Source organism: Oncorhynchus kisutch, linkage group LG22 (assembly GCF_002021735.2).
Source record: "Oncorhynchus kisutch isolate 150728-3 linkage group LG22, Okis_V2, whole genome shotgun sequence".
Lineage (NCBI taxonomy): Eukaryota > Metazoa > Chordata > Actinopteri > Salmoniformes > Salmonidae > Oncorhynchus > Oncorhynchus kisutch.
Window position 1 is genome coordinate 52143895 of NC_034195.2, and position 26735 is coordinate 52170629.

Below are 26735 nucleotides of genomic sequence, written 5' to 3' on the forward strand. Positions count from 1 at the left end.
TAGGACTTGGAGTTTTGAGCTCCTACAACAAAATAGTGAGGATAAAAAGGGTTCCATCTTAAGAAACGCACCACTCACTAAAAGATTCAGGGTAGTCTATGACAGAGACAGCTATTGCCTGACGGTACCACATTGCCCTTGGCTACTGACTTATGCTACAAGCCCCAGTGTGTCTTAAAGCTTAAGATATTATGACTGCTGTCGAGGGTTTGACCCCCGGCTACAATTGCCTTTTTCAGCATTAATTGCCGGCCCTTCAAACAGTGGTAAAACTTTTTTTGTAAAAGTATTTAGAGAATTCTGAACATGTGTTATCTCAAAAGCCTGACAATATTGTATGGTGTTATTCATGTTACCAACCTCTGTATGATGAATTATTGAAGACAATAAAAATCAAGTTTGTTGAAGGAATACCCGATTCTCTGTCTGATGATGAACTTCTCCCCCCACATGTAAATAATCTGCTGGTTTTGGACGATATGCTATTTGCTGGTAGCGAACACCCTGAAATTGCACGAGCTTTTACCCAATATACTCATCATAGAAACCTGTCCGTGCTTTACTTGGTCCAGAATGTGTTTCACCAAGGTAAAAATAGTCGGACCATTAGCTTGAATGCCAACTACATGGTATTGTTTAAAAATCCTAGAGACAAACTGCAAATTAGCACTCTAGCTCAGCAGATGTACCCTGGACGGAAATCATACTTTATGGAGAGCTATGAGGACGCTACCAAAGAGCCATTTTCTTATTTAATCGTGGATTTAAAAGCAATACTCCAGAACACCTTAGGCTACGTACAGGGCTGTTTCCGGGGGAGAGGCCTGCTGCATACCTTCCTAAAAAGTAAACGCTATGTCTCTGCGTTTAAAAAGAAACCTCCCCCTCTTGAGAAGGCTAGTAGGTTCTACAGCTAAAGAACGGAAGGCCATCTTGGGTCGCTGTTCTTCAGATCTCATATTAGCCCTATGTGAGATTGCTTTGAATCTTCTCAAAGGACGCATTCCACTCACCCTGAACCAATTGAAAAAATTAAGGAGACAAAGACAGCGATCAAACTCTTTGCCAATAAAAGGGCCAGTCTTCAAAAGAAAAGACATAGTATACAACAGTCTGGGGGTTTTCTTCTACCTTTACTCAGTATAGCCGTGCCCTTCATCACCAGCCTTATTGCGGCCAGACGTGGTGGTTGAACACGTGGGTGTGATGGCCACTAAAATGTACTTGGTGCCTCAACAAGAGTTGGATAGACTTAAAAAACAAATGCAGGGTCCTGAAGATATCAGACAAACAGCGGAAAATGATTTGGATACGGCCATGAAGGATGTTTTGAACCGAAAAGGATTGAACCCCTATGATAAGATTCAAAAATACACAAACCTAATGCAAAGGTATTTGACTCGGGTAAAGCAAGGGGAGAGAGAGACTAACCATTTAACCCTTTCCCTACCGGACCCTTTAACAGATGTCGAACCTAACGATAGCCATGCCCCTGTAAGGCCTGTACCGTCGATCTTACCTAGTGGCGATAATATGTCGGGTGAAGCTCAAATGCCATTTGAAGATAAAGTTATGCATGACCTACTGACACATGTGCCTTTACGTAACAGGAAGAATGTTAAATACATTATGAACAAGATAAAAGACTCAAAGGGGATAGCTGCTTGGAACGACTCTGGAGAGTTTATCCTTCAGGGCTCTGTGGTTAGGGGGTCCCATATGCAGGACTTGCTTAAAAGTACCACGGCTGCCCACAAGGTTGCTGATGACCGAAGGCCTCCCGGCTGGCGTCAGTTTCTTAAGGCCCTGGCAATCCTCAACATCCCCCTCTCCGGTGTACCCAACCATAAGCTTCGTCAACAGATTCAAGCTTTAAAACAAAAGCCTTCAACGAGATACAGCACCCCTAAAGATGCCCCAACGACACCGGCCCCATATGAAAGCGATGATGCTAACTCATTTACTCCCATGAACGTCTCAGGACCTTTCCTAAACCCGATCTCTCGGCGTGGTTAGACTTTTGAAAATGACTTTTGAATGACTATGATTAATTCAATAAATTTTTTATTTGAAAAATAAGCAAGTTAACATTTGTGGCATTCTTGAAACATATGACGTGAGCATACGCCTTGATTACGCGTTCTTAAAGGACACACATTTGAACACTTTTGATATTTTCTAACAAAACAAGATACAAGGTTATCATTACTTCTTAAATCATCCTTATAAAGAGACATAACATCTTCAAAAGAAACTCCCCGGGCTCTTTGGCACAGGTAAAATACACAGTGGTGACCGCATGTAGTGGAAAGGTTATCTTGCACTTGTTTGATGTTGTAGTAGATCTTTGTACCGTTTAGGGTCAAAAAATCTTTAATAGATTTAGGGAAATGTGAAAAACCGGGGGGAAAGCCATAGGAATCAAAAAAAGTTGAGATTTTTCGTCCACCTTCCTGTTCTAATGTCATAGCTAGCCAATGTTCACCAGGCATGTGTTTAGGATGGGTATTGACAATAAACATTGCAGGCCTCTCAGACCATATCTCCATAGGTAATTCATCACAAGCCAACACTCCACAAAATTGTTTTCCAATCAAGCGGCTCATGAGCCCGTCCAACTCTTGGGTATTCATGTCTTTGTTCAAAGGTCCTTAATAATAATCCACTAAGACCTGTCTTCGGGCATTCACTTCCAAGATTGAATCAGAGCATGCGTAAACAATCATGCTAACTGTACAGGCTAAAGGTGTACGGAAACGCATTTCCAGCCTGAGGTTACCTTGGGACACCACAGACAGATTTCCTGAGGTGTCATCATCAGGTGATAAATTGAAAGCATACAATGTGTAACCCTCTGCAAAATCATTTCTGTCAATAGGTAAAGAGAGATCTTTTAGATGTCGCCCTGTAGCCAGGAATAGATTGTAAAATTCTCGCACAGATATGTTGTTATTAAATTGTGGTTGGAAAGCCTTCGCCGGAACCTGACGTCCGTCCTGACAGAGCGCTACATACTCTGCATTGAAGTGCTGAAAATTAAAGGGGTTTTTATCTAAACTGCCCGTATTAGAGGCGTGATCAACCAGACCTATAACCACATATCTAGGTAAAGGGCCTAGAAATAGGTTTTCTTGACTGCAGATTCTACTGCCCACAGGTATGCTAAAGGTTTTCATGGTAATTCTTTGGAGAGGGTAAAGGGCATTTCCTTTCATCAAAGCATGTGAGTGACCCAGGCGCACGGCCGGAGATACAGATACTTTTTTAATAAAAAGGGTTGCCCCCAACACTTTCAAACTAAAATCCCCGTCTTGGGGAGACATCAGGCAAAAATCATCCTTGGCCCTGGTTAATTTTAATCTTAAATCAACCGAATTTAAGAGTAACCGTTCTTGAAAGAAAATGTCAGAGTGTATAGGGCCTAGCAAATGAAACTCTCGAGATTCGGCGCAGTAGCGAGCTCGTGCCGCTAGTCCTTTGTTTGCACCGGTGGAAGGGTCTGTCGATTCCATAGAGGCTCCTGCAGTATCCTTGCTAAACAGCCCGGCGCTAAATTGGGTTTTGAGAGTGTCTTCGGAGTAGTTTAGTAAACACTCCATGATGGCTCTATAAGGGTATGTAGCGCTGCTTTGACTGATTAGGCGTTCACCCAAAGTCACATCAACTTGGGAGAAAATGGTGGCCAAGGGGTAATTAATGAGACTCACTTTGGCATCGTCTGCAATATTAGACCCATCTCTTTTGGTCACTTTTAGACGTAAATGCACCAAGGTGTTGTTGAGGTCCAGATAGTTGTCACCATGGCCTGGTATGAAAAATTCGATAGGCCCGTTATCGGTAATAGCAGAGAGAGGGGCTATCTCCACATAACTGGATCTATCTATTGAATGCTGCGTTAACGGTGCCGTGAAAAGATCAAGTTCTGTCTTTATAGCTTCAGAGGACATTCGATGTAAAAGAGCCATGTCACTTATTCTTTTAGAAAATACTTCCTAGTATTCTTTTAGCCTGTTTTGGTACAGACCTCCTCACTTTACCCCGTCTTTGACTTACTGAGGTTCTTTTAACAGTTAACCGCCGCTTTTTAGGTGCAGGTCTACGCCTTAAACCAGGAGGTCTCTTTTTTGGCCTTCGAGACAATATCATAAGCCCCGAGCCTTCTTGATGCTCCACCTCTGGTGACGCCCTTCGGGTCATAGCATTGGCTACAACCTCACTTACTATATTTTTAGCCGCTGATTTTAAATGTGGTTTGGCTATGCTGAAGCCTCTCTTCATAAACGGTAAAACCATCCTGAAGAGGTTACGGAATATACCTCCTATCCCCGAACCATACATTGTCGGCGCTCCATGATATCCTGGTAGTCCATTACCCACTTGATCCACATAGTATGAAACATAACGGTTAGGGTCGAGCTGATGGTGCTCCATAACCCTTTTATTTGTATTATGTTTATAAATATAATACAGCTATTATATATGTAGAGAGGTTTTGGTGGGTCTAAAGTGGAGTTTTACAATCGTTTTACCATAAGTAAATTCAATGTTTTCGTTCTGATCCGTTTTAAGCTCAACCAGAATGTTTTCAATATAGTTCTTGCTGACATGTACGTAGTGCGGCTTGTCATAATTGACAGTGACGATGTCCCCATCCTTGCCGTCTATATGAACTGTTCGCAGGAGGGGCACACAGCTGTCTCCGACCCTTTGATAGGTTATGATGTCGGTATAGACAAATATGTTGTAAAAGCCTGCATGTATATCCGCAGGGAATGGGAATAATTTATCGTTCACATACGTCCATTTATTGGGACCCATCCCCAACATGTAGGATAAATTACCGCTGGTCTTTATACCTCCGTTAGCAGGCCCTGAGATTTGTATCCTTTTATGGATTGGATTGTAGAATAGGAATATTTCCATCTTGTTCAGGGTTAGGTGTTCATTCAACTCTGAGACGATCCTGTCGACGGTTCTATAGAAACCTTTTTTAAGCTTAATAAGTTTCGCAGGTTCCGAGAACCTTTTGCAATAAAAATCACGGTCCTTAGCTTTGATATTATACCAACTATGGGGGTATGTAATCTCGCTGAGACCTACTTCCCAAGCCTCTGATAACTCTATAGGCTTTGGAAAATTGGTTGTATACTTCGAACTCTGATTATTACGATATATCTGTGCCGACGCATTACTGGGGAGAGTCAGGTAGAAGCCGCTGTGTTCCATGATGCCCAACTGTGTACACGCGAATGATGTGCTAGTTATCATGACTAGGGGTTTAAATTAACCCCCGTTGCCTCCACCACATCCTGCTCCAATACCCAACTGTTGAACTTTTGAGGCCAGTTTTTCCAGCGGACCAGCAACCATTTTTTACCCTTTTCTCTCTTCTGATCTAGAATCTCCTCCACGTGAAAGACTTTGTCTTTACCCAACTGGACCTTCTGTAATTCCTTCTCATAAAAAGATCCCTCTATAAGATCCCCGTCATAATCTTTTAATTTGTAGACCGGCGGAATGCGTGGCAGACATTCGGTAACGGTAAACAACTCCGAGCTAAAGCCTTGTTCGTATTTTTTGTCGAAAACACCCCTCAACTTTGATATACGCACCAAGTCACCCACTAGGAATTTAAAAGTCATTTTTTTCTTACGGCGAAGTGGGAACAAACCATACATATTTTTAAAGACTTGAAAAGAGTTTTCCGAAGAGACCTCCGAGGGCTTCATACGTATAGTCTTATGGTAGCTGTGGTTGTAACCGTTTACTAAATCCTGAACTATGTCTGTATATCGGTTGGTGTTGTGAGCTGTAAAATAGCGCCACATCCGCTCTTTCAAAGTCCTATTAAAGCGTTCCACAACCGAAGCTTTCAAATCAGAGCCTGTAGCAAAATGTACTATATTATACTTATTCATTAGCTTCTGAAATGTTTTATTAAAAAATTCTTTTCCGCCATCCGTCTGCACTTTCTTGGGGGCGCCTCCTGCCTTCAAGATCGATTCAAAGGCCCTGGTCACCTCTGCCCCGCTCTTATTTTTTAACACCCTTACATAGGCTAATTTAGAGAAAATATCTATAACCGTTAGCATGTAGCGATTTCCATCATTTTTATCGGCAAGGGACTGCATGTCACATAGATCCGCCTGAAATTGGGATAATGGATGCGTAGAAAAAACTCTATTTCTTGGAAAATGTTTTCTTACAGGTTTATGTAGAGTGTAGGCATCTTGCTCTGATAACCATTCATTCACTTTAGCATCGCTTAACAGACTCCCTGTTTCTTCGACTATAGCTCTCTGTAAACGCTCTTTACCACCATAAGACCCGGGGTTAGAGGGATTATAATATATGTTTTTCAACAGCTGCTCAGCCATCCTTCTTGCCTCTCTGAGGTACAATAACTGTAATGAGCCACTTTCATATAACGACAACATTTCAGTTTGTGAATTTTTATTTTAAGAATGCAACAATTATTACGTATACAGACAATTCAGGATTTGTTGCAAGATACAAGTCCCCGTTTTCTCAACAATCACAGCATGCAACACCCTGTATATATTGTTTAGATTTACAGGTTTGTTTCGCTGAATTTTTAAAACACACACGTCTGATATATAAGTATATAAACAACAAATATGATACACATTCACATTAAAGGGTGGTTCAAACAAATAATGTAAAATCTTAGCCAAAGTTATTTCTAGTTCTTCAGAATCCTCAACAAGCCTTGATACCATATGTGACCATTGTAAACTCTCGCCCGTATGTCGGACATGTTTCATGATTTGCTCCATTTTTAACACACGCTCTACAATAACCCCTGTATTGTGGGTTGTGTAGAACTTTACATTGTTCACTTTATTTTCAATAATCTGATGCATAACATTTGTAAGGTCTCTCAAAAGAAAAAATGTATTTATTCGCTCAAACATCGTAGACACATAGTTACCCATAGCTCTAAATAAACAAAATGTCACTCGGTCTCTTGGGATTTATTGAGCCAGAAAAGCATCACATCAGCCATCACAGCTTCCCTGTATTTGTTGTCGTCCACCAGGGTGTGTCGGATTTCTTTGAGTTTCTCATGGATGAAGAGGGCCTCCTTCAGTTCATGTAGGAAGGCTTCGGTTACCCCGTAAACTCTAGGGATAGACGGCGCAATACCCATAGACTCCAGGGCGATGACCAGCGCTGGTATAAAACGGCAGGACCACAGTCTTTTCACCAGCTCCTCAAAATGATTGAAAAAGTAGTATCTAGGAGGGTCGTAGAGGCAAGGATGACGACGCTGGCTGGGATGATTGATCTCACAGCCGATGCATTTTTCTCGTATATATTCGCCAATCACCACGTTTAAAAGTGTAGCTACAGAGGCCTTGATTGTATCCACAAAAACAGTACTGGCCACCCCATCAAACACATCCTCAGGCTGGGTAAATGTCGGGGGTGTCACGGGTCTTGCCAGGGGTGCGTAGAGTGTAGGGCTTCGTGGCATAGAGTCTTTAGTGTCGGGCCCCCATGACGTAGTGGCTTCCTCGTAGATGGTCTGGAGATCCATGGTGTATGCTGAAATGAAGAACTGTCTGCTTTTTTTCTTTTTATTGTAGAACAAGGCCCTTGGGTATCTGGGGGGGCGGGGTTAAAGCATCCGCTTACTTAGTTTTCTTCTGACGCTGTATCTTCTTGAGGCTCTTTTGCATCGTAATCTTTACGATTCGTATATATTATGCACTTCTTTAAATGAACAAGGCTCTGACGCTGTTGGCTCTGTACAAAGAGAGCATCCAACGGTTGCAACATTTTCAATTCCAGTACATCCCAACTGTTAAAAGGAATAAGCAGACGCAGTCGGGTATCCCCAGTCAGGCCACCACCCCTAAGTTTGTGGTTTCGGATTGCCTCGGTGCCGATATAGAACTCCACGCTGCCGCACGGTCGGCCATTCTTTCTTTGTATTTTCACCCTGTGAAATATTTGTCCTGAGGAGTCCGGGGTACCTTCCCAACGGGTCTCGTGGCCCGTGAACACACTATACCCCTTGGTGATAAGGCTCAGTTCAGGACACACAACCTTGCGAAAAACCGACCAGTCTTCAACACCATATTCCAAGCCTACAGTCTGGTCTGTATATTCTTCTCCTTCATCTACCGTATAGAGGGTCACTCTACAGGCCAGGTAATCAAACCGATACCCCCACTGCTGGCCATTAGACATCAACACTTGATCTGTCAGAGCATTTGCTGGCGGTATTTGGGTTCTATACACATTTAAAAAACGTTTTTTTGGCGCATCATATATTGCTGGTTGATACTTTGCCCTTGCTCTATGGGCAACCCGAAGGCCTGTTTCAGTTGTTACAGTCATCACTGCTTTGGTACCGATCCCAAATTCCATGGTTATTCTTAAGATCTTGTGCACTCTTAAACAGGTATTGTTCAGCGGCTTTATAAGGGGCCTTAACCAACCCAAACCGTGAGAAACAGTAACAGGTTGACCTGACACATGGTCACTTACTCAACCCAGGGCATGCACCCTTCTACATGACATAGGGTCATAAATCATTACATAGGGTCATAAATCAGGCTTGGGTCATCAATCATTAACGGCCTGTCAAAGGGACCCTTACTCACCCCATAGCCCCCACCTAACCAGGCTTGTCTATCAGGCTTGGGTCATCAATCATTAACGGCCTGTCAAATGGACCCTTACTCACCCCATAGCCCCCACCTAACCAGGCTTGCCTGACCAGAAGACATGCACACGTCATCACTACATAGGGTTCACATAGAGTTCACATAGGGTCATCAATCAAAATTTTGACCCGTGACATCTACTCTATTCTCTCTCTTCCAGGTTCATCTCTCTGTAGGTGATGGCTTTGTTGTGGAAGGTTTGGGAATCGCTTCCTTTTAGGTGGTTGTAGAATTGAACGGCTCTTTTCTGGATTTTGATAATTAGTGGGTTTCGGCCTAATTCTGCTCTGCAAGCATTATTTCGTGTTTTACGTTGTACACGGAGGATATTCTTGCAGAATTCTGCATGCAGAGTCTCAATTTGGTGTTTTACATGGTACACAGAGGACATTTTAGCAGAATTCTGCTTGCAAAATCTCAATTTGGTGTTTTTCCCATTTTGTGAATTCTTGGTAGAAGATGGATGGAACGCTCTCCTTCCATCCATCTGATGCAGTAGATAGATACACCAGAACTCTATCCTTCCATCCATCTGATGCAGTAGATAGATACACCAGAAGGCTCTCCTTCCATCCATCTGATGCAGTAGATAGATACACCAGACCTCTCTCCTTCCATCCATCTGATGCAGTAGATAGATACACCAGACCTCTCTCCTTCCATCCATCTGATGCAGTAGATAGATACACCAGACATCTCTTATTGACCTCTGAAACTGTGTGTAGATGTGTTTTGACTGGCTAGAGCCAGAGGTACTGGGAGGAGAGGAGAAGAGAGGATGAAACAAAGAGAATCTCTCTTCTGTTGTTTTATTCTGTTTGGTATGCAGTTAGACTGTAGCTCTGCAGTAGCATATAGCTCTGCTCTGTCTCTCTCCTTCCTCTCTATCTCTCCCTATCTTTTCTCTCTCTCCTTCCTTTCTATGTCTGTCTGTCGCTATCTTCTCTCTCTCTTCTTCTCCCTCTCTCTCTGCTCTCTCTCTGCTCCCTCTCTATCTCTGTCTGTCGCTATCTTCTCTCTCTCTCTCTCTCTCTCTATGCTCTCTCCTTCCTTTCTATCTTTGTCTGTCGCTATCTTCTCTCTCTCCCTCTCTCTGCTCTCTCTCTCTCCTTCCTCTCTATCTCTGTCTGTCGCTATCTTCTCTCTCTCCCTCCTCCTGATGTCTTTCAGGAATATTAAAGACCGCAACATTACTGTAACAAGCCGCAGTGTGTGTGTGTGTGTGTGTGTGTGTGTGTGTGTGTGTGTGTGTGTGTGTGTGCGCGCACCCCCTGGGTAGCTGGGTAGTTCAGTAGCTCCTTTCCCTCTTCTGTAGAACCACAACCATTGTGAGAGGAAGGGGAGGAGAGGAAGGAGAGGAGGGGAAGGAGAGGAGGGGAAGGAGAGGAAGGAGAGAAGGCATTAATACACATCCCCATTCACACTGTATCATAAAGACATTAATACACATCCCCATTCACACTGTATCATAAAGACATTAATACACATCCCCATTCACACTGTATCATAAAGACATTAATACACATCCCCATTCACACTGTATCATAAAGACATTAATACACAGTGTCAGGGGATGTGAAAAAGGTTTTGGGGGTGAGGAAGTGGAGGAACGTGTTCTATTATTCATGTAGAAATGCTTTCTGGGTAATTTCACCTCCTTATTCTACTGCCGCAGAGTCACCTCGCACACACATACACACACCCCTCGGAGAAGAACCTCATTCAAATTGAAGATGAGGAAAATTCGTCCCCATAGGCGGAAACCAAACCGCGATTGAGAAGCAGCTACTAAATATTGAAGAGGGAGAGGCGAAGGGGCAACAGCCAAAGTCAAAGCTGTGTGTGTGTGTGTGTGTGTGTATGTGTGTGTGTGTGTATGTGTATGTGTGTATGTGTGTGTATGTGTGTGTATGTGTGTGTGTATGTGTGTATGTGTGTGTGTATTTATGTGTGTGTGTATTTATGTGTGTGTGTGTGTGTGTGTATGTGTGTGTATGTATGTGTGTGTGTGTGTGTGCGTGTGGAGTTGTAGAGAGGGGGCTATGAATAAGAACTCATGTAGCAAAACAAGACACTAACATGCTGGCTCAGTCCTAACTGTCACTTCACTGTCCATCATAGAAGATAGACTACAGGGCCTTGGAAGAATGATTTCCTACCATCAACCTCCTGTTACTCTTAGCTTCTGGCGTATCTTTTTAGCCTTGTTGTTTCTGCTGCCTCTGATGTTGTTTGTAGTTGTTTTCTCTGCTATTTCCTTGCAAGCTTGCTGTTGCGTTTACACCGGGAGTCAGGAAGCAGGTGTAGAAGGTCAGTTTCATAACGATAAATGCAGATTAACAAAACATGAGAAGAGTACAGAACGTGAATCAAAAGCAATACTACCTAGTGACTGATGGCTACTGAAATGAAGGGAGAGTAATCAAGGAATTAATTATTGTTGCCAGGAGCAGGGGTTAGTAAACGAGAGAGAGAGAGAGAGAGAGAGAGAGAGAGAGAGAGAGAGAGAGAGAGAGAGAGAGAGAGAGAGAGAGAGAGAGAGACAGAGACAGAGACAGAGACAGAGAGACAGAGACAGAGACAGAGAGACAGAGAGAGAGAGACAGACAGACAGAGACAGAGAGAGAGAGAGAGAGAGAGAGACAGAGACAGAGACAGAGACAGAGACAGAGAGAGAGAGAGAGAGAGACAGAGACAGAGACAGAGAGAGAGAACAGAGAGAGAGAGAGAGAGAGACAGAGACAGAGAGACAGAGACAGAGACAGAGACAGAGACAGAGAGAGAGAGAGAGACAGAGACAGAGACAGAGAGAGAGAGAGAGACAGAGAGAGAGAGAGAGACAGAGAGAGACAGAGAGAGAGAGAGAGACAGAGAGAGAGAGACAGAGACAGAGACAGAGACAGAGACAGAGACAGAGAGACAGAGACAGAGACAGAGACAGAGACAGAGACAGAGAGAGAGACAGAGACAGAGAGAGAGACAGAGACAGAGACAGAGACAGAGACAGAGACAGAGACAGAGAGAGAGAGACAGAGACAGAGACAGAGACAGAGACAGAGAGAGAGAGAGAGAGAGAGAGAGAGAGACAGAGACAGAGAGAGAGACAGAGAGAGAGACAGAGACAGAGACAGAGACAGAGACAGAGACAGAGAGAGAGAGAGAGACAGAGACAGAGAGAGAGACAGAGACAGAGACAGAGACAGAGACAGAGACAGAGAGAGAGAGAGAGACAGAGACAGAGAGAGAGACAGAGACAGAGACAGAGACAGAGAGAGAGAGACAGAGACAGAGACAGAGACAGAGACAGAGACAGAGACAGAGAGAGAGACAGAGACAGAGACAGAGACAGAGACAGAGAGAGAGACAGAGAGAGAGACAGAGACAGAGACAGAGACAGAGACAGAGAGCGAGAGAGAGAGAGAGAGAGAGAGATTCTGTAAATCAGCTCAATGTAATTGAAGAATCCATAGACTCTAACCACTTCTGGCTCTATAACAAAGAACAAACAGCAAAAACATTATCAAATACAAACGTTTGAATCAACTTTCAAAAACTACCAGAAACCACTGAATTCTCAAATTAAAGTGAATGAACTCCAGGACAAAATACAAAACCTCCAACCCCAAAAAGGCCTGTGGTGTTGATGGTATCCTAAATATACAGACCATGAATTCTGATTGGCTAAACTTAAACTCTTTAACATCATCCTTAGCTCTGGCATCTTCCCCAATATTTGGAACCAATGACTGATCACCCTAATTCACAAAGTGGATATGTGTGGGGTATGCATCAGCAGCAACCTTGGGAAAATCCTCTGCATTATCATTAACTGCAGACTCTTACATTTCCTCAGTGAACACAATGTTCACAGAGAGAGAGAGAGAGAGACAGAGAGACAGAGAGAGAGAGAGAGAGAGAGAGAGACAGAGAGACAGAGAGAAAGAGAGAGAGACAGACAGCTCACCTACCAAGAATTCACAAAATGGGACAAACACCAAATTGAGACTCTGCATGCAGAATTCTGCAAGAATATCCTCCGTGTACAACGTAAAACACCAAATAATGCATGCAGAACAGAATTAGGCCGAAACCCGCTAATTATCAAAATCCAGAAAAGAGCAGTTCAATTCTACAACCACCTAAAAGGAAGCGATTCCCAAACCTTCCATGATAAAGCCATCACCTACAGAGAGATGAACCTGGAGAAGAGTCCCCTAAGCAAGCTGGTCCTGGTGCTCTGTTCACAAACACAAACACACCCAACAGAGCCCCAGAACAGCAGCACAACTAGACCCAACCAAATCATGAGAAAACAAAAAGATAATTACTTGACACATTGGAAAGAATTAACAAAAAAACAGAGCAAACTAGAATGCTATTTGGCCCTACACAGAGAGTACACAGCGGCAGAATACCTGACCACTGTGACTGACCCAAAATTAAGGAAAGCTTTGACTATGTACAGACTCAGTGAGCATAGCCTTGCTATTGAGCAAGACCTGGCTCTCAAGAGAAGACAGGCTATGTGCTCACTGCCCAAAAAACGAGGTGGAAACTGAGCTGCAATTCCTAACCTCCTGCCCAATGTATGACCATATTAGAGACACATATTTTCCTCAGATTACACACATCCATAAAGAATTAGAAAACAATCCTGATATTGATAAACTCCCATATCTACTGGCTGAAATACCACAGTGTGACATCACAGCAGCACGATTTGTGACCTGTTGCCACAAGAAAAGGGCAACCAGTGAAGAACAAACACCATTGTAAAAACAACCCATATTTATGCTTATTTATTTTCCCTTTTGTACTTTAACCATTTGTACATCGTTCCAACACTGTGTATATATATATATATATATATGACATTTGTAATGTCTTTATTCTTTTGGAGCTTCTGTATGTGTAATGTTTACTGTTAATTTGTTTTTATTTCACTTTTGTAAAATATCTACCTCACTTGCTTTGGCAATGCTAACATATGTTTCCCATGCCAATAAAGCCCCTTGAAATTAATTTAATTGAGAGAGAGGGGGGGGGGGGTAGATTGATAGTTGAGTGCATTAAGAGCAGGAGAAGACTATAGGAGGTGATGGAAGACTATGGAAGACTATAGGAGACTATAGAAGACTATATGAGACTATAGAAGACTATAGCAGACTATGGGAGACTATAGGAGACTATAGAAGACTATAGCAGACTATAGGAGGTGATGGAAGACTATGGAATACTATAGAAGACTATAGGAGACTATATGAGGTGATGGAAGACTATAGAAGACTATATGAGGTGATGGAAGACTATAGAAGACTATAGGAGACTATAGGAGACTATATGAGGTGATGGAAGACTATAGAAGACTATAGGAGACTATAGGGGGTGATGGAAGACTATAGAAGACCAAAGAAGACTATAGGAGACTATATGAGGTGATGGAAGACTATAGAAGACTATAGGAGACTATATGAGGTGATGGAAGACTATAGGAGACTATAGGAGACTATAGGAGACTATATGAGGTGATGGAAGACTATAGAAGACTATAGGAGACTATAGGAGGTGATGGAAGACTATAGAAGACTAAAGAAGACTATAGGAGACTATATGAGGTGATGGAAGACTATAGAAGACTAAAGAAGACTCTAGGAGACTATAGAAGACTATAGGAGAGTATAGAAGACTATAGGAGACTATATGAGGTGATGGAAGACTATAGAAGACAATAGGAGACTATAGAAGACTATAAGAGACTATATAAGACTATAGGAGACTATAGGAGACTATAGAATACTATAGGAGACTATAGAAGACTATAGGAGACTATAGAAGACTATAGCAGACTATATGAGGTGATGGAAGACTATAGAAGACTATATGAGGTGATGGAAGACTATAGAAGACTAAAGAAGACTATAGGAGACTATAGAAGACTATAGGAGACTATAGAATACTATAGCAGACTATAGGGGGTGATGGAAGACTATAGAAGACTAAAGAAGACTATAGGAGACTATGTGAGGTGATGGAAGACTATAGAAGACTAAAGAAGACTCTAGGAGACTATAGGAGAGTATAGAAGACTATAGGAGACTATATGAGGTGATGGAAGACTATAGAAGACTATAGGGGGTGATGGAAGACTATAGAAGACTATAGCAGTCTATAGGAGGTGATGGAAGACTATAGGAGACTATAAAATACTATAGGAGACTGTAGGAGACTATAGGAGGTGATGGAAGAATATAGGAGACTCTATGAGGTGATGGGAGAATATATGAGACTATAGGAGGGGATGGAAGAATATAGGAGACTATAGGAGACTATAGGAGGGGATGGAAGAATATAGGAGACTATAGGAGGGGATGGAAGAATATTGGAGACTATAGGAGGTGATGGAAAACTATAGGAGAATATAGGAGGTGATGGAAGACTATAGAAGACTATAGGATGTGATGGAAGACTATATGAGACTATAGGAGACTATAGGAGGTGATGGAATACTATAGGAGGGGATGGAAGACTATAGGAGACTATAGGAGGGGATGGAAGACCATAGAAGACTATAGGAGACTATAGGAAGGGATGGGAGACTATAGAAGACTATAGCAGGTGATGGAAGACTATAGGAGACTATATGAGGTGATGGAAGACTATAGAAGACTAAAGAAGACTATAGGAGACTATAGAAGACTATAGGAGACTATAGGAGACTATAGAAGACTATAGCAGACTATACGAGGTGATGGAAGAATATAGGAGACTAAATGAGACTATAGGAGACTATAGGACGTGATGGAAGACTATAGGAGTCTATAGGAGGTGATGGAAGACTATAGGAGACTATAAAATACTATAGGAGACTGTAGGAGACTATAGGAGGTGATGGAAGAATATAGGAGACTCTATGAGGTGATGGGAGAATATATGAGACTATAGGAGGGGATGGAAGAATATAGGAGACTATAGGAGGGGATGGAAGAATATAGGAGACTATAGAAGGTGATGGAAAACTATAGGAGACTATAGGAGGTGATGGAAGACTATAGAAGACTATAGGAGGTGATGGAATACTATAGGAGACTATAGGAGGTGATGGAAGACTATAGAAGACTAAAGAAGACTATAGGAGACTATATGAGGTGATGGAAGACTATAGAAGACTAAAGAAGACTCTAGGAGACTATAGAAGACTATAGGAGAGTATAGAAGACTATAGGAGACTATATGAGGTGATGGAAGACTATAGAAGACAATAGGAGACTATAGAAGACTATAAGAGACTATATAAGACTATAGGAGACTATAGGAGACTATAGAATACTATAGGAGACTATAGAAGACTATAGGAGACTATAGAAGACTATAGCAGACTATATGAGGTGATGGAAGACTATAGAAGACTATATGAGGTGATGGAAGACTATAGAAGACTAAAGAAGACTATAGGAGACTATAGAAGACTATAGGAGACTATAGAATACTATAGCAGACTATAGGGGGTGATGGAAGACTATAGAAGACTAAAGAAGACTATAGGAGACTATGTGAGGTGATGGAAGACTATAGAAGACTAAAGAAGACTCTAGGAGACTATAGGAGAGTATAGAAGACTATAGGAGACTATATGAGGTGATGGAAGACTATAGAAGACTATAGGGGGTGATGGAAGACTATAGAAGACTATAGCAGTCTATAGGAGGTGATGGAAGACTATAGGAGACTATAAAATACTATAGGAGACTGTAGGAGACTATAGGAGGTGATGGAAGAATATAGGAGACTCTATGAGGTGATGGGAGAATATATGAGACTATAGGAGGGGATGGAAGAATATAGGAGACTATAGGAGACTATAGGAGGGGATGGAAGAATATAGGAGACTATAGGAGGGGATGGAAGAATATTGGAGACTATAGGAGGTGATGGAAAACTATAGGAGAATATAGGAGGTGATGGAAGACTATAGAAGACTATAGGATGTGATGGAAGACTATATGAGACTATAGGAGACTATAGGAGGTGATGGAATACTATAGGAGGGGATGGAAGACTATAGGAGACTATAGGAGGGGATGGAAGACCATAGAAGACTATAGGAGACTATAGGAAGGGATGGGAGACTATAGAAGACTATAGCAGGTGATGGAAGACTATAGGAGACTATATGAGGTGATGGAAGACTATAGAAGACTAAAGAAGACTATAGGAGACTATAGAAGACTATAGGAGACTATAGGAGACTATAGAAGACTATAGCAGACTATACGAGGTGATGGAAGAATATAGGAGACTAAATGAGACTATAGGAGACTATAGGACGTGATGGAAGACTATAGGAGTCTATAGGAGGTGATGGAAGACTATAGGAGACTATAAAATACTATAGGAGACTGTAGGAGACTATAGGAGGTGATGGAAGAATATAGGAGACTCTATGAGGTGATGGGAGAATATATGAGACTATAGGAGGGGATGGAAGAATATAGGAGACTATAGGAGGGGATGGAAGAATATAGGAGACTATAGAAGGTGATGGAAAACTATAGGAGACTATAGGAGGTGATGGAAGACTATAGAAGACTATAGGAGGTGATGGAATACTATAGGAGACTATAGGAGGTGATGGAAGACTATAGGAGACTATAGGACGGGATGGGAGACTATAGAAGACTATAGGAGACAATAGGAGACTATAGGAGGGGATGGAAGACCATAGAAGACTATAGGAGACTATAGGAAGGGATGGGAGACGATAGAAGGCTATAGGAGACAATAGGAGACTATAGGAGGGGATGGAAGACCATAGGAGACTATAGGAGGGGATGGGAGACTATAGGAGGTGATGGGAGACTCTAGGTGGTGATGGAAGAATATCTGAGGGGATTTAAGACTATAGGAGGTGATGGAAGAATTTAGGATGTGATGAGAGACTATAGAAGACTATAGGAGGTGATGGAAGACTATAGGAGACTATAGGAGGTGATGGAAGTATATAGGAGACTATAGAATAATATAGGAGGTGATGGAAGAATATAGGAGACAATAGGAGACTATAGGAGGTGATGGGAGACTATAGAAGACTATAGGAGACTATATGAGAATATAGGAGGTGATGGAAGACTATATGAGAGTATAGGAGGTGATTGAAGACTATAGGAGACAATAGGAGACTATAGGAGGGGATGGAAGACCATAGGAGACTATAGGAGGTGATGGAAGACCATAGGAGACTATAGGAGGGGATGGAAGAATATAGGAGACTATAGAAGACTATAGGGGACTATAGAATACTATAGCAGACTATAGGAGGTGATGGAAGACTATGGAAGACTATAGGAGACTATAGAAGACTATAGGAGAGTATAGAAGACTATAGGAGACTATATGAGGTGATGGAAGACTATAGAAGACTATAGGAGACTATATGAGGTGATGGAAGACTATAGAAGACTAAAGAAGACTATATGAGACTATAGGAGACTATAGAAGACTATAGCAGACTATAAGAGGTGATAGGAGAATATAGGAGACTAAATGAGACTATAGGAGACTATAGGACGTGATGGAAGACTATAGGAGTCTATAGGAGGTGATGGAAGACTATAGGAGACTATAGAATACTATAGGAGACTGTAGGAGACTATAGGAGGTGATGGAAGAATATAGGAGACTCTAAGAGGTGATGGGAGAATATATGAGACTATAGGAGGGGATGGAAGAATATAGGAGACTATAGGAGACTATAGGAGGGGATGGAAGAATATAGGAGACTATAGGAGGGGATGGAAGAATATAGGAGACTATAGGAGGTGATGGAAAACTATAGGAGACTATAGGAGGTGATGGAAGACTATAGAAGACTATAGGAGGTGATGGAAGACTATATGAGACTATAGGAGACTATAGGAGGTGATGGAATACTATAGGAGGGGATGGAAGACTATAGGAGACTATAGGAGGGGATGGAAGACCATAGAAGACTATAGGAGGTGATGGAAGACTATGGAAGACTATAGGAGACTATATGAGGTGATGGAAGACTATAGAAGACTAAAGAAGACTATAGGAGACTATAGAAGACTATAGAAGACTATAGGAGACTATAGAAGACTATAGCAGACTATAAGAGGTGATGGAAGAATATAGGAGTCTATAGGAGGTGATGGAAGACTATAGGAGACTATAGGAAGGGATGGGAGACTATAGAAGACTATAGGAGGTGATGGAAGACTATGGAAGACTATAGGAGACTATATGAGGTGATGGAAGACTATAGAAGACTAAAGAAGACTATAGGAGACTATAGAAGACTATAGGAGACTATAAGAGGTGATGGAAGAATATAGGAGACTAAATGAGACTATAGGAGACTATAGGACGTGATGGAAGACTATAGGAGTCTATAGGAGGTGATGGAAGACTAGGAGACTATAGGAGGTGATGGAAGAATATAGGAGACTCTATGAGGTGATGGGAGAATATATGAGACTATAGGAAGGGATGGAAGAATATAGGAGACTATAGGAGGGGATGGAAGAATATAGGAGACTATAGGAGGGGATGGAATACTATAGGAGACTATAGGAGGTGATGGAAGACTATAGGAGACTATAGGAAGGGATGGGAGACTATAGAAGACTATAGGAGACAATAGGAGACTATAGGAGGGGATGGAAGACCATAGAAGACTATAGGAGACTATAGGAAGGGATGGGAGACGATAGAAGACTATAGGAGACAATAGGAGACTATAGGAGGGGATGGAAGACCATAGGAGACTATAGGAGGGGATGGGAGACTATAGGAGGTGATGGGAGACTCTAGGTGGTGATGGAAGAATATAGGAGACTATAGGAGGTGATGGAAGACTATAGGAGACTATAGGAGGTGATGGAAGACTATAGGAGACTATAGAAGACTATAGGAGATGATGGAAGACTATAGGAGACTATAGAAGACAATAGGAGGTGATGGAAGTATATAGGACACTATAGAATAATATAGGAGGTGATGGAAGAATATAGGAGACAATAGGAGACTATAGGAGGCTATATGAGAATATAGGAGGTGATGGAAGACTATATGAGAATATAGGAGGTGATGGAAGACTATATGAGACTATAGGAGGTGATTGAAGACTATAGGAGACCCATAGGAGGTGATTGAAGACTATAGGAGACCTATAGGAGGTGATTGAAGACTATAGGAGACCTATAGGAGGTGATGGAAGACTATAGGAGACTATAGGAGGTGATTGAAGACTATAGGAGACTATAGAAGGGGATGGAAGGTCAAAGAGTTAGAAAGCTTGAAATAACATCTTTCTCCCTCTCCATTATTTTCCCATACCTTCCTTATCCCACTACTTTCCCTCGCTACCCCTACTCTTCCTCCTCTCCTTCCTCCAGGTGTATGTCTGGTTATGGGCTGTATAATCTACCCTGACGGCTGGGACAGTGACGAGGTGCGGAGGATGTGTGGGGAGCAGACGGACAAGTACAGTCTGGGAGCGTGCTCCATGCGCTGGGCTTACATCCTGGCTATCATGGGGGTTCTGAATGCCCTCATGCTCTCCTTCCTGGCTTTTGTACTGGGCAACAGACAGGACGGACTCATGACCGAGGAACTACTGGCTGAGAGCAAGGGTGAGACGGGAGAGCATTCCATTAGGACCTGTATATATATATATATACTCTCTCTCTCTCTCTCTCTCTCTCTCTCTCTCTCTCTCTCTCTCTCTCTCTCTCTCTCTCTCTCTCTCTCTCTCTCTCTCTCTCTCTCTCTCTCTCTCTCTCTCTCTCTCTCTCTCTCTCTCTCTCTCTCTCTCTCTCTCTCTCTCTCTCTCTCTCTCTCTCTCTCTCTCTCTCTCTCTCTCTCTCTCTCTCTCTCTCTCTCTCAGCACACACAGTTCACTTTTGTTTATTGTCTATTCCATTTGCTTTGGCAATGTTAACATATGCTTCCCATGCCAATAAAGCCCTTTGAATTGAATTGACACACACACACTCGTGTGAGGACCAGTAGCATAGCACAGATTGAAAACATTAAACAGTGAAATACTTCAATTGTCTGCTGAATGTTAAGATCGAGGAGCCATCAGAGTTGACAAGTCACTGACAGAGTTGACAAGTCACTGACAAGAGTTGACAAGTCACTGACAGAGTTGACAAGTCACTGACAAGAGTTGACAAGTCACTGACAAGAGTTGACAAGTCACTGACAGAGTTGACAAGTCACTGACAACAGTCAAGTCAATAACATGACATTTGTAATGTTGTAATGTTGGAACGTCTGTATGTGTAATGTTTACTGTACATTTTTTGTTGTATATTTCACTTGTGTTTATTATCTACCTCACTTGCTTTGACAATGTTAACATATGTTTCCCATGACAATAAAGCCCTTCAATGGAATTTAATTGAGTGAACAAGAGAGGGTGTCCAGGGAGGAGAGAACAAGAGAGGGGAAGAAGGGATGGCAGACAGACAGACAGACAGATGTTGCAGCAGATGCGTAACTTGCAGCCAGGGGGTCCAGGGGTCTTTTGAATGGAGGGATGGAGAAAAATGTAGGGATGGATGACAAATGGATGATTGCTCAGCTCACTGTTATCCTGTCTCAATGAAAACCATCCACCTCTCAAACACACGCTACCATGAATACCAGAAGACCTGCACTGGGCCAGAATGACACGCCTGCTGGTTGTCATTGGTACTACACACATAGAACTTCACATCCCATAATATACAATAGGTTGTTACACATTTTGTGTCTTTGATGATTCAACACAAATACAGGAATATTAACTAATAACTATGAACCTATCTCCTCCCTCCCCCCCCCCCCTCTCTCTCTGCCCGCCCCATCTCCCCCTCCCTCTCTCTGCCCACCCCATCTCCCCCTCCCTCTCTCTGCCCACCCCCCCTCTCTGCCCGCCCCATCTCCCCACCCCCTCTCTCTGCCCGCCCCATCTCCCCCTCTCTCCCCCTCCCTCCCCACCCCCATCCCCCCCATCTCCCCACCCCCCCTCCCTCTCTCCTTCTCACATAGAAGCTGGGAATGCCTAAAACAACCCATAGGTGAGTGATGAAATACAGTCAAACTGGCTTCCTTGACAAAACAGGCCGATTCAAACAAAACTCTTGTGCCTGAAACATGTGTCTGTGATGTGGCTGAAACATGTGTCTGCTAATGTGGCTGAAACATGTGTCTGTGATGTGTATGCTAATGTGGCTGAAACATGTGTCTGCTAATGTGGCTGAAACATGTGTCTGTGATGTGGCTGAAACATGTGTCTTCTAATGTGGCTGAAACATGTGTCTGCTAATGTGGCTGAAACATGTGTCTGTGATGTGGCTGAAACATGTGTCTGCTAATGTGGCTGAAACATGTGTCTGCTAATGTGGCTGAAACATGTGTCTGTGATGTGGCTGAAACATGTGTCTGCTAATGTGGCTGAAACATGTGTCTGTGATGTGGCTGAAACATGGGTCTGTGATGTGGCTGAAACATGCGTCTGTGATGTGGCTGAAACGTGTCTGCTAATGTGGCTGAAACATGTGTCTGCTAATGTGGCTGAAACATGTGTCTGTGATGTGAATTATTCAGTGTGCGTCTCTTTAGTATGTGTAAAATGGTCATGTCCTATTTAATGTCATATCAGGATTGGCCTGGAAATGTAGTACGTGTCCTCGCTGTGCTATTATGGTAAATGGGTCGTACATTTTCATCGTCAGAGCATATATCCCCTAGCATGTCCCCTTTTCCCCCCTCTCTCTCGCTCTCTCCATCTCTCTCTTTCTGTCACTCTCAACCTCTTTCTCTCTCTCCATCTCTCTCCTGTCTCTGTCTCTCTCTTTCTCTCTCTCCGGTCTTTCTCTTTCTGTCACCCTCTCTTCCTCTCTTCCTCTCCTTTCTCTGTCTCTGTCTCTGTCTCTCTCTCTCTTCCTCTCCTGTCTCTCTCTTTTTATCCAATCCCCTCTCTCTCTCTCTCAGGTGTCTGCGTTTCCTAGTGTGTATGTGTAACTTTCATCATCACGCTCCAGAGTTTTACCCATCATCCCCCAGAAGAGGACGACACTGGCACACCATGGCTGTGAGAGAGAGAGAAGAGAGAGATCGAGAGGAGAAGAGAGTAAAAGAGAAAGAGAGGTGGACAATGAGTGAGCGAAACAGACAGGAGAGAAATGCTATGTAGCTAGATGTCTCCCATTCATTCACACATGTACTGTATTCTAGTTCTCACCTTCTAGGCTATGCTGGATCTGCCAATGATATGTACATCTCTATTATATTGGCCCTGCTCACAGTCCTACAGTCTCTCTACCTCCACACTATTCCACTATCACTGAACCCCTAGGAACCCCAGCAGAGACAAGACAATCTTCACACAGCCGATCATCGACCAAGACGGAGACAGAGACTGACCAACAGAAGACGTATTGATTATCTGCAAGAATATGGATGAAGAAGACTGGGTTGAAGTATTGTTCTTGAAATCACGTATTGTAGTGAGAGAAAAAACACACACACACACTCAGATACACACTCAGGCACACACACACTCAGACACACACTCAGGCACACACACACTCAGACACACACTCAGGCACACACACACTCAGACACACACACACACACACTCACACACTCAGGCACACACACACACTCACACACTCAGGCACACACACACACACACTCACACACTCAGACACACACACACTATCACACTCATGTAGACAGTCACATTTGAATGCGTACAGGGCATTCAGAAAGTTCAGACACCTTGACTTTCCACATTTTGTTTACGTTACAGCCTTATGCTAAAATGGATTACATGTTCTTTTTCCCTCATCAATCTACACACAATACCCAATAATGACATCACAATACCCAATAATGACATCACAATACCCCATAATGACATCACAATACGCCATAATGACATCACAATACCCCATAATGACATCACAATACCCCATAATGACATCACAATACGCCATAATGACATCACAATACGCCATAATGACATCACAATACCCCATAATGACATCACAATAACCCATAATGACATCACAATACCCACAATGACATCACAATACCCACAATGACATCACAATACCCCATAATGACATCACAATACCCCATAATGACATCACAATACCCCATAATGACAAAGCAAAAACAGTAAGTATTCAACTCTTTGCTATGAGACTGTACATTGATCTCAGGTACATCCTGTTTCCATTGATAACCCTTGAGATGTTTCTACAACTTGATTGGAGTCCACCTGTGGTAAAGTCAATGGATTGGACAATATTTGGAAAGGCACACACCTGTCTATATAAGGTCCCACAGTTGACAGTGCATGTCGGAGCAATAACCAAGCCACGAGGTCGAAGGAATTGTCCGTAGAGCTCTGAGACAGGATTGTGTCGAGGCACCAAAACATGCAGCATTGAAGGTCCCCAAGAACACAGTGGCCTCCATCATTCTGAAATGAGAGAAGTTTGGTATGTCCTTGAGTGACCCAGCCAGAACCCAGACTTGAACCCAATCAAACATCTCTGAAAAGAGACCTGAAAATAGCTGTGCAGCAACACTCCCCATCCAACCTGACAGAGCTTGAGAGGATCTGCAGAGAAGAAATGGGAGAAACTCCCCAAATACACGTGTGCCAAGCTTGTAGCATCATACCCAAGAAGACTCAAGGCTTTAATCGCTGCCAAAAGTGCTTCAACAAACTACTGAGGAAAGGGTCTGAATACTTATGGAAATGTAATATTTCAGTTTTGTATTTTTTTTTTGTAATAAATTCGCAAAGTTTTCAAACAACATGTTTTGGCTATGTCATTATGGGGCATTGTGTGTAGATTTATGAGGGACAAAAATGATTTAATCCATTTTAAAATAAGGCTGTAATGTAACAAAATGTGGAAAAAGTCAAGGGGTCTGAATACTTCCTGAATATGCTGTATACATTGTATCCTTAGACATTGACCTTGTAATAAATCCCTAATGCTAACACATTAAGCAACACTAGATACTGTATATTCGTGTCATTTCCTGAATATGTGCTTGTTTTACTTGTGAAAAGAAGGAAAATCACCTAATTCTCATGTGATATTTGGTGTCTTATAACATAATGGGTGAACTCTTACAAACAAAACATCCTCCTTATCCTCCTGCCCCCCCCCCCCTTCCTCAATAACCCTCTTTACCAGAACACTGTTGTCTAGCGTGAGTTGCTACGGTTACTGTGTATAGATATTCACTGGAGAGAAGAAAAAAAAATGTTTTACAAAAGTTTGGGGTGTAATCATGTATATTCTAAAATATCAAAAGAAGCACTAATGTAGGAATTCATTTTGTAACTCCATTGCAAGCATATGCTCAGCTCGATTTACACAGTACTTCATGAACTTGTGTCTCAATATTTTGTAGTTTGTGGTATGGTATATTCTTCTTCACTGTGACGGGGGTGAATGAATGACTGCACGTCTCCTTTGTATCTTGTAGCTGAGGGGTGAATGTGTGTGTGAATGAGTGTGTGTATGGGATATGTGTCTGTCCACACGTTAATGTGTGTGTGTTTAATGCACCTTTTTAGTGTACCAACACACCGGCCTCGTCTCATACCGACTGTCCTGTACATACAATACATATCTCCCTATTTTAGCTCTCTCTCTCTCGCTCTCAATTTCTCTCTTTCTTTCTTTCTTTCTCTCTCTCTCTCTCTCTCTCTCTCAATTTCTCTTTCTCTCTCTCTCAATTTCTCTCTTTCTCTCCCTCTCTCTCAGTATGTGTTTATCACTCATTATGGGGACATACAGCATACTAAGTGTGTAGAGGGTCATATATAATAATCTATTGATTGATTAATTGATTGGTTGAATGATTGATAAGGCCTGATGAGGTTATTCTAGTCCTATACCTCCATCGTGAGTTAGGAGGAGGAAGAGGAGGTGTGGTGAGCTTTAGTGGAGAAAGGCCTGTCCCAGTCTCCTCTCTATATGTACCACTAATGTAAATATCAAAACAGATACCAAACATTAAGAAACTATAAGGAAGAGAAGAGTAACTGCAATGAAATAAATAAAGAAGAATATATGAGTGTGATTAATAAACGTTTTCACGAACAACGGTGTGTGTCCTGTGTTTTTATCTCATTGGTTTGGTTATACCAATGATTATTTGGTTATAGGCCAGGATTCAATCCCATCACTCTTTGTCAACAATGCCACTTTTAAAGGCAATGTTTGCGCTTTTGCGGAGACAGGAAACTCACAGGAAACTCTGCATATGTCCTCTCAATCAGAGATGACCTTTTTTTTATTATTTCACATTGACACTAAAGTTCAATCGGTTTGAATCCTGGCCATGGACTGTATTAAATAAAAGTTGTCCAGTACCGGGCCCTTGGTATCTAGTTGTCCAGTACCGGGCCCTTGGTATCTAGTCGTCCAGTACCGGGCCCTTGGTATCTAGTCGTCCAGTACCGGGCCCTTGGTATCTAGTCGTCCAGTACCGGGCCCTTGGTATCTAGTCGTCCAGTACCGGGCCCTTGGTATCTAGTCGTCCAGTACCGGGCCCTTGGTATCTAGTCGTCCAGTACCGGGCCCTTGGTATCTAGTCGTCCAGTACCGGGCCCTTGGTATCTAGTCGTCCAGTACCGGGCCCTTGGTATCTAGTGGTCCAGTACTGGGTCCTTGGTATCTAGTGGTCCAGTACTGGGTCCTTGGTATCTAGTGGTCCAGTACTGGGTCCTTGGTATCTAGTGGTCCAGTACTGGGTCCTTGGTATCTAGTTCGGCTATGGAAAAAGCCAACTGACATTTACTCCTGAGGTGCTGACCTGTTGCACCCTCGACAATTACTGTGATTATTATTATTTGACCCTGCTGGTCATCTATGAACATTTGAACATCTTGGCCATGTTCTGTTATAATCTCCACCCGGCACAGCCAGAAGAGGACTGCCCACCCCTCATAGCCTGGTTCCTCTCTTGGTTTCTTCCTAGGTTTTGGTCTTTCTA

At 42.6% G+C, this 26735-nt stretch overlaps 1 protein-coding gene across 2 annotated transcripts in view; it reads left to right on the top strand.

Annotated features, from left to right (window-relative positions):
- Positions 1 to 25844, top strand: part of LOC109885308 (LHFPL tetraspan subfamily member 3 protein) — a 75919-nt gene extending 50075 nt beyond the window's left edge. The window contains exons 2-4 of one of the 2 annotated variants that reach the window (XM_031801621.1): positions 20111 to 20347; positions 21756 to 21781; positions 22698 to 25844. In XM_031801621.1, the coding sequence (XP_031657481.1) occupies positions 20111 to 20347; positions 21756 to 21769 (251 nt within the window). In that variant the 3' untranslated portion in view covers positions 21770 to 21781; positions 22698 to 25844. Of the gene's footprint in view, positions 1 to 20110; positions 20348 to 21752; positions 21782 to 22697 lie in introns of both variants that reach the window. The other variant, XM_031801620.1, reaches the window with a different exon arrangement.
- Positions 25845 to 26735: the final 891 nt, after the last annotated feature.